A 9,525-nucleotide genomic window follows, 5' to 3' on the forward strand; every position below is an offset into this window, starting at 1 on the left:
TTGGTCGGTTCGGTCGGTCGAGTCTCAAGCTCAAGTGTTTGTTTTTTGTTTATATCTTATCTTGAAAAGATGCAGACGAATTAAAATTTAGGACTTTTAACCTAGAACTAGTTTTATTAAGTAACTTACCGACGTGGCTTGTGACTGATAACAATATTAATTAGGTTCATTCATCGAAAAACTCCAGAATTATGTTGAAAGCGGTGATTTTGATTGGAGGTCCACTTAAAGGTTGGTTACACTAACTTATAAATAATAATTTTAAAATAAACAGTGTCTATCCATTTTTTTTTTAGGTAATTGAGTATTAATATTGTAGACAGTTTTTTTTAATTTTGCAAGCTATAAGTTAATAATTAACCCTCCAAGTGTCCATAGTTTAGGCCTTAATGTCCACCTATTTTTGGCGCATTTGCAAGGTTTTATTAAAACGGATCTGAGAAGCTTAAAACAATGTTAATTCTAATGTTCTATATACCATTTTGTTTGGAAAATCATGGGCTTCAATATTATATATAAAACATAAGGAACATTTTTTCAAAAAAAAAAATTTTTAGGTAAAAAAAATATAATTTCGAAAATTAAAAAAAAAAAAAATAAGTTCGCGCTCAATGAAATTGTATAAATTATAGGCCTATAAATATTTGAAAATAGCCACTTTGTTCTAAATTTTATGAGGATTACAAATATATAATAATATAAGGAAGTAGATTTGCAAATAAATAAGTTATGGGCAAAAAACTGATTTCAGTACATAGCGTTTAGCTAAGAATGCATAGCCTAACCATAGCTAGGAATCTGGCTGATAATTTACATCAATATCACTACCTACTTCTTCAGGATCATCAACCAGCACTTCAAAACCACTTAAATCTTCTTATAATGCACCACGTATATCACTACTTTTGATTTTTAACACTAAAACAATGATAAACGTAATAAAACACATCAGTCATCGGTCCGGGGGAACCTAGCTGTTTACAAATACACGCACGTCAGCTGTCTGCTACAATATTTTCGGAACTAAAATGAATAGCGCTTAGAGACAGACCTCTGGAGAAAGCTTAGAATATTACGGAAAGAACGATACCTAACTCGATCCAGTTCAATCCGATTCAGTCAGTCATCGAGCCTTCGCCGTAAACGATGTCTGCGTGTCGAAAAATCGACAAGTAACACTACACAAAGTGTGCTGCTTGTCGAATTTTCGTCAAGTAACACTGAGAGGGTTAAAGTAGATAACTGTATAAGGAGGCTTATGGCCATTTCCTTTTCTAGGAACGCTCTTGCACCCTCTGAAATCTTCCTGTGCCCCCCAGGTTGAGAACCGCTGTGTTAGAAGATGCTTTCAATGGCAGTTACAGTCCACTTATTCTAGAGGGATTTTTTACTGGAGGCCGAAAATAACATCATAATTAGGGAGAACGTACTTTAATTGATTTAAGTTACGAATAGCGTCCTTTGAGTTTTGACTCCCAGAAGGCAGCGATGTCGGTGAGGATTGAGTTGAATGCGCCGCCGCCGCTATACTCCGCCAAGTAGGTATACAGCGCGCTGCGGCGGTTGTATTAGGTTGGGTTATTTTAAAAATGTTTGTAGGACTTTCCTCGTTTTGTTATGAATCAAACGATACCAGATGAGTCATACTTTCGCCTGCCAGATACAGGCAGGTACAGGTGATGCGTTCGATTCATAGCGAAACGAGTAAAGTCCTACAAACATATACAGTATATGATAACCCAACCTAACATTACTGCCACAGCGGGCTGTATAAGGGTGGCCTCCAGATAATACCAAAATACCGCATCAAGTACACGTAGTGCACTGGTTGCTGAATAAAACTGTAATTTATCATTTGCTTAGTTGGCAGTTTCTGGAATGTAGAAGCCATGTGTGCTGTGACACTCATCAGTCCCTAAATAGCTTCTGGGATGTCAATTCTCATTGTTTTGTCTTTTTGACTGGGGCATTCAATGTAGGCCCACCATTTCCGGTATGCCAACGGCCTACGTCTCGAAAATTCCCTTCTCAATTTTCTCACTGTAGGCTACCATATTTCATTATATATTAAACTCAGGTAAAATAAGTTAATTTCTTTCTTAAAAAGTCATGATATTCGTTAAAAATTTATAATCTTTTTACCTTTAGATTTCATTCTTCAATTTTTACCAAGTTAGGCCTAATTTTATGGTACATAATAAATTTAGTAATATTTGAATTTTAAATCTAAATCGAGAGCCCCTAAAATTAAAATAAGGGGTTAAAATAAAGTTAAAATTGACTTTCACAAAACTACCTATAAAAATTATTCATTTTGTTCAACTTGTAAAAAGGTTCAATGTTTTAATAATTTAATTTCAATAAAAGGAGAAATTTTACAATTTCAGTTTAGTTATAGGATTTGCAAAATTCTCTCTTATTGTTTTAAAATCTTACCCTTAAAAGGGGGACCAAATACTGAAAATCTTTACTCAAAATTAAAAATTTCACTGTAACGCAAAACTACTTAGTAACTGTTTGGTGTTTGGACCGTTTGAGCAAGAAGTGCCTTTAAATAGGTAATCAGTAGTAGGCATCTCCTGATTGGCTTACGACTTAAATGTTCTAGAACACTCTGACCAATCAGAAGACACCTACCCTACATGTTTGTTGCAAATCCTGTACAAGCTGAATTTAAATAAAAACTGTTATTTTCTTATTGAATTTAAATTTGGAATCTGGGAATCTGAATATTTTACTTTTAAATCATTGACTTAGAAATTAATTGAAATAACTTTTGTTTATACTGTATTAGGCATATTACATGTACTACTTTATCTTAAAACGGTAGGCCTACAACACATTTCTTCTAAGCTGCACTGTCTTCGTTCCTACTTTCTTTCGAGTAGGCCTAGGTACGCCTAATGTTTTCTGTGTTCTATTTACTTCATCTTCCTACCCATAGTTTCAAGTTTCACGTTTTATCATCTAGACCTAAGTTAGGTCTAATTAACTTTTTTCATTCACTTACTTTATAGTTGTACCAAACTTGGAGTTGTATCCCGCTACAACCACTTCCTCTGACATCATCAAGACTGATGCCCATAGTTAAGTTTACTTACATTACAATCTGGTTCTAGAAAGCCAATGAGTGGCATGTAAAATTTCTGGCAGGGTTTGGAACGTTCTCTAGATTCCTGACAGCTCATAACAGCTATCAAGCAAGTGTGGCGAAAACAAGGCAAGTTAGGAGCTGCTCACTTGTACGGCACCAGTGTAGCTAATTGGCCCTAAAAATATTGTGAAGAGGCATATCGACTGGGTCCCCGAGTGTTTATAGTATAAGCCGTAAAATCTTAAGAAGCCTATTGCTGATTTGTTTGTGAGAAGAATTGGATAGATCCTCTTGCCATTTGGGATTGTTTAATGCTTTTTATTACACCCAAAATGTTATTTGTTATTGTTGTTGTTATTTATTGCTACAATTAGTTTTTGAATGTATTTCAGGCACTCGATTTCGCCCGCTTTCACTCGATATTGCTAAACCTCTTTTCCCTGTGGCTGGGTTACCGATGATCCAGCACCATATTGAAGCCTGCATTAAGGTTCCTGAGTTGAAAGAGATCCTTCTTCTTGGATACTATCCGGCTGTGGACCTTGCTCAGTTTGTAATGGAAATGGTGCAGGAATATAAAATAAATATAAGGTCAGTTTTATAACAATTTGTCTAAAGCAGAGGAACTAAATGTAATTGAAATTGTCATTGGATTTGAATCTTCAGCAAATGAACCTATTTGAAAAACATAATTCTATAGTAAAGCTTAATCTGCAAATTTTTCATCAATGCATTGATAGAAATACTTACAGTTCTTTATTTGTAACTTTTATATTTACACAGGTACTTGCAAGAGTTCACAGCCCTGGGTACAGGAGGTGGTATGTACCACTTCAGAGATCAAATCCGGTCTGGTAATCCTGAGTTGTTTTTTGTCTTAAATGGCGATGTTTGTGCCAATTTCCCACTAGAAGAGATGCTTGAATTCCATCGTAATCAGGTATTTTTTACACCAAGAGTAGCTTAAGAGTAGGCCTATTATATTTCAGTCGTTAAGTCTCAAGTTCAAATCCTGTCAATGACGGACCTTATGCAATTCAATAATGTTTAGTCATATGCTTTAGAACTGACCTTTAAGCTGTAGGTTCTAGACAAGTATAAAAGGAGCTAGGTTTTTGCCTAAAGGTAATTTGCCGTCACCAGCTCAGTTATATGTCGTCAACATATGTTACCACACCGTCAATGTTACCAAATATTACACACATCTTGGATTGAAAAATGTCAGGAGCACAGCTAAGCCCATACGCAAGAATCTATACCTTTTATTAGGGGTATTAAAAGTACATAGTTTACTACTTTTTAGCGAATTTCCCTATAGGGAAGTAGCTATTACCGTAGGTGGCACGGTAAAACCTAGACCCGGGACCGATTTACTTTTTCATTTTGATGTCCCCAGAGGCCAAAAACACCATTCGTTCAAATTTTTATATATGTATATATATATATATACGTCCGTGAACGCGATAACTTGAGTAATTTTTGTCCGATTTTGATGAAATTTGGTTTAAAGGTGTAAAGCGGGATAAACTTGAATGAGTTCGCGAACCAGCACGATCGGACCATGGGAACAGGGCTTTACGGGGGGTTTTATGGGGTAAAAATTGGTTTTTCTCACTTTTGACCCTCAAAACACAAAATTTCCTGATTTCTCTTTACACCTTTTTAAAGAGCTTAAAAAAACAAATAATTTAGTATATAAAAGTATTTTTGTTCAATTATTAGTAACGGAGAAAATTAAAAAAAAATGTAAATTTAAAATTCCCATGTTATTCTTATGGAGAATATTGTCAAAAGTTGTAGTTTGCTTGTTTATGGATATATTTTGATCAAACTTGGCAAATTTATTTATTTTGTACTAAGCTATCAATATTTTACTCAAAAACACACTTTATTAGTTTCCTTGTAGCAGCAAACCTAGGTACTCGTTAAACCTAATGTTATTAAAATATATTTAACTGAAAATCAATTCAGACAAATGGAAATTCGCTTAGTCGGCAGGTTTGCTGCGGCGGGGGTATTTAATTTAACTTGATCATCCAAAAAGCTGAACTAGCATCAAGTACAGAGTACACTTTAGAGTTAGGTACTTAACTCATTAGCTATTTCCTCAGAAGTGGGAATTTGACATTGAGACCTTTTTAAAAATTTATTTAAATTCCTAGCGTCTAAAACTACCCTTAAACCTGCTCCTTTCTTATTTATAAGGACCATCCCATTTACCCATTCAATAGGCTAGCTGTTACTTTAGTTATTATGCCTTGTTTTTTCCATTCTGATTAATTGCGGGAAAACATTAAACGTGAATCATTTGTTGTTAGCAGAGAAATATTCCGATTATTAACATTCTAGGCGAGATACCAGTACAGTACCTAGAAATCCATTAAATGTCGTATGAAATGCAAATATAAGTAAAACAATGTTTATCCTCCATGTATTAGTAATGTACAGTCTTAGATATTTTGTTTTCCCAAGCCTGCCATCATGATCCTTGTTTTGTCTTTGACAGGGTGAGTCTGCTGTTATGACTGTGATGGCGACGGAGGCTACGAGACAACAGGCTCCACTATACGGTTGTATAGTCCGGGACAAAACTAACTCTGCCATCACACACTATGTAGAAAAACCGTCCACATTCGTCTCCACACTGATCAACTGTGGCGTCTACGTGTGTTCCTTGGAAATATTCCAAATAATGGCTACGATATTCAACAGAAATCAACAAGAATATTACAAGTTAGTAATAGTGTTGTGCATCAAAAAATGTCCATCTTTGTTTATGTTGAATAGTTATGCTCCATTTCCTTAGTGTATGGAGATTCATCTTAAGTGTTCTTCTAATGTCTGAGCACATTCATTTTTTTAATAATTTTTGAAGTTGTTAAAATGTTGAAACATGACAATTATTTACTTAGTTCTTTGTCCAAGTATTTCATAAAAGTTGAGAAATTTAGGTCTAATCCGTCTTCATATTTTATTAATCTGTTATATACAGCAAAACCCCCTTAAGCTGGGTTTTCCTAGGAGCAGAAGCGGAGAGTGGAAAAGAGATTAACATGGTGTTCCGCTCCGCTTCTAGGAAAACAGTAACATTAAATGATCTAAGACAAGTGGAGTCCACTCTCCGCGTTCCTCTCTCCGCTCTCCACTTCCGCGCCTGGGAAAACCCGGCTTTATTCAACCTCAGTATAATTTCCCCTTTGAAATCTTCCACTCTATTTGACGTTGACTGAAACTTACTTCCAGCTGCTTTACTCATAAATTCTTTGTATTCAAGTTTTTATCTATTAAATAGATCTTTCAAGCGTGTTTACAGTAAATATTGTATCTGTTCCACAAACTGTTAGATCAAAGTTCCCATCCTTGCCTCTTATTCTGTTTTTATGATGCGTCCTGTCTAATATAAATACCTCGCTTGTCTTTTTTGAGGAGTTCTACTGTATACTTATTTTGCAATGGGTTGCTTGGTGTCGTATTCAAAATTGATCGTAATCTAGGCCTGCATGTAATCAAAGCCAACCGGATACCAATAATCCTGCAGTAGTCATGATTTACTAAAACTTTAAAATCATTGTAGCTGCTGAAACAATGCAGAAGAAAATAAAAAACATTTAATTTAACAGAGAACTGGGTCATCGGATTCCTATACTGACAGTTTTGTGTAGCAATCCAATCATGAAGTAATAATAATTCGTATGGTATAGGTTAGGGTAAAATATTGCCTGACAAAAACATGAAATTGACATAACCTACAAAATACAGAGTTTGTAAAAATAAATCATGAAAGCATCCATGATAACAAAACCAAACAGACAGTTACACCATTACGCTTTTCATTTCTTAGAAATTTGGTAGCTAAAACCACCAAATCTGTTGGTTCTGACAGTGACAATACAACCAACGGCACCAAGGAGTCGGGGTGTATACAGTTGGAGAGAGAGGTTTTGAGTCCACTGGCAGGGACAGGACGAGCGTTTGTGTACACAACAACCAACTGGTGGTCGCAGCTCAAATCTGCGGGGTCCGCCATCTACGCTAACCGTCACTACTTACAGCTCTACCACAGCCATCACCCCGAGCGGCTGGCTAGTGGTGCAGCTGCCACCATCATTGGGGACGTCTACATACACCAGTCTGCCACTGTGCATTCCTCCGCTGTAGTGAGTCATGTTATTTTATCCTGAAAGTCAGTAGCTTTTTGATAGCCCTAACTGGAGCAAGATGCCCTTCATTAAGGTTTAGTTTTTTCTAAAGGGTTCTTGCTAAAGTACCAGCTGATCTCAGTCTGTAACAAAGCTATTTTATTCTTGTGTAGCTGGTGGCTTGTAAATATAGTCAATTTTATGGTTAGTTATGTGTTGTGTGATTTAGAGAGCGTTTTGTACACTACTATTTGTTTCTGGTTGTTAAACCAGTTTGAAAACTAGTTTATCAAATAAAACGATCTGTTTACACATGCTATCACTTGTATAATATTGCAATCAAGCAATAAAACACTCTAAACCCACTCTCCCTACTAAAATAAAAGAAATACAAGTCGTCATCACCACAATCTTAATGCCAAAAACGTGCAATGTGCATGAAAGCAGGCTTTTACAATAGAATGAGAAGTCTGTTGAACTATTTTAAGGCTATGGTTCAGCTTAGTAACAAACACAACTCGAAAATAAAAATGGTATTTATTTGTCGCATAAGTTCATCTTTGGACTATTTGAGGGAGGTAGTAAAACCCATTATTGTCTTAACAAAACTCTCCAGGTCCCAACACATGATTTCTAATATTTCAGCTGATCATCTGGTTTAAGAAGTTAGTTGTTTAAGAATAAACCAGAATTTTAAGAAGACGTGAATTTTAACCAATAACAGTAGTTATCATTAGTGAAATACTCTATGAGCATGATTACTGCAATGATCTTGGGATATAAGGAATAGAGGGATTCTCCTTTCTATATTCCTAGCCAATAATTATACCTATTATCTTCAAACTTTTATATTAAAAATTAGACAAATTTGTACTTTACTGCAAAAAAATGCCTTGCTCCTACCGTCGAGCAACTGGGCCACTTTTCATTAACACATCAACATTTTAAAATAGGTACTAAAGTTTTCCTCCATCCTCAGATTGGACCCAATGTCAGTATTGGTCCAGGCGCCAACATAGGTCCAGGAGTGCGTATCCGGGAGTCTATTATACTGCAGGGCGCTCAGATTTCAGAACACACCCTGGTCTTGCACAGCATCGTAGGGCGAGGGGTGAGGATTGGAGCATGGGCAAGAGTTGAAGGCACCCCTTGCGACCCTAATCCCAACAAACCCTTCGCCAAGATGGACAATCCTCCTTTATTCAACAACGACGGACGTCTGAATCCCTCTATCACCATTCTGGGTAAGTTTCCAGTTTGTTTATGCAATAACACCCTAAATTATAATTTACATATCCATTCATACTTGGATTAAATACCTACCTTTGTATGGTCGCCATTTCAATTAAAAGTAAAGTATAAGACAGAAGAAATGGATAAGACATCTTATTTAGGTACCTTAAATCTGACAGCAAATGAACACTTTGTGTGCGGCCTACATTATTTAATGTAGTGTGGAACTGGAGCGTGTGCGGCCGACTATGTTAAACTACGTAGCATTCCTAACTCCTAAGTATTGATCCAGTGTGAGCTCAGCCTCCCACGAGGAACATTGTCAATTGTTGTGCCAGTTTTATACTTAATTCGTTTTCAGATCCAACAATTTCATCGGTGGTGGGGACTTTTTCCAAGTTTAGTAGTGTGGGGTTTTGTCTTGGATTTAGTGAAATTGAATAGAATAAAATATAACGATAATTACTGTAGTGTAGCATTGTGAAAGTAATATAAAATTGTGCTTGACGCCTTTTTTGCAATATTTTTATGGTGTATCCGGGTTTTTCGCCCCTACTTTTTCCCTCCATTTGGCAGTACTGAGGACCTGCCTAGCAGTTTTGTTTAGTGCTGATATCTGTTGGGTTATTGTAAAACTACGTCCACAATGACTGGAGCAGAATACATGCTACAATATGCCTCTCAATTGGAGGAAACTAAATTTAAATGTTTTTGCGCACTCAACCACGCAGCGCATTAGCCACCGGCCACGGCCAGCCATCGCATAACAGCACTTAACGTGTTAAAGGAAAAATTTATAATATTTATTTTTTACAGGTTGTAGTGTGACAGTGCCAGCTGAAGTGATTTTACTCAACTCCATAGTTCTGCCTTACAAGGAGTTGACTCGGAGCTTCAAAAACGAGATAATCTTATAGAAGTGTCATTTAGCTGTTATGTAAATTGCCTTTTACAGTTTGTGAATATTGTACAAAAAGCCTGTGAACTAAAATAAAACATAAGGTTTGTTAAATAATATTATATTTTTAAATATTTATAAATTGTGTATTGTTGTTTTGG

The 9,525-nt window shown here is 36.0% G+C and overlaps 1 protein-coding gene across 1 annotated transcript; it reads left to right on the forward strand.

Annotated features, from left to right (window-relative positions):
* Window positions 1-39: 39 nt before the first annotated feature.
* On the forward strand, window positions 40-9,456 carry LOC128994703 (mannose-1-phosphate guanyltransferase alpha-A). Its single transcript, XM_054419431.1, has 7 exons — window positions 40-231; window positions 3,487-3,685; window positions 3,878-4,034; window positions 5,601-5,827; window positions 6,978-7,251; window positions 8,213-8,477; window positions 9,283-9,456. Exons 1-7 carry the CDS (start codon window positions 192-194, stop codon window positions 9,381-9,383), a joined length of 1,263 nt encoding a protein of 420 aa, XP_054275406.1. The 5' UTR covers window positions 40-191; the 3' UTR covers window positions 9,384-9,456.
* Window positions 9,457-9,525: the final 69 nt, after the last annotated feature.

Source organism: Macrosteles quadrilineatus, unplaced genomic scaffold (assembly GCF_028750875.1).
Source record: "Macrosteles quadrilineatus isolate MER2022 unplaced genomic scaffold, UCM_ALF_1.0 Scaffold_5__1_contigs__length_97177068, whole genome shotgun sequence".
Taxonomy (NCBI): Eukaryota; Metazoa; Arthropoda; class Insecta; order Hemiptera; family Cicadellidae; genus Macrosteles; species Macrosteles quadrilineatus.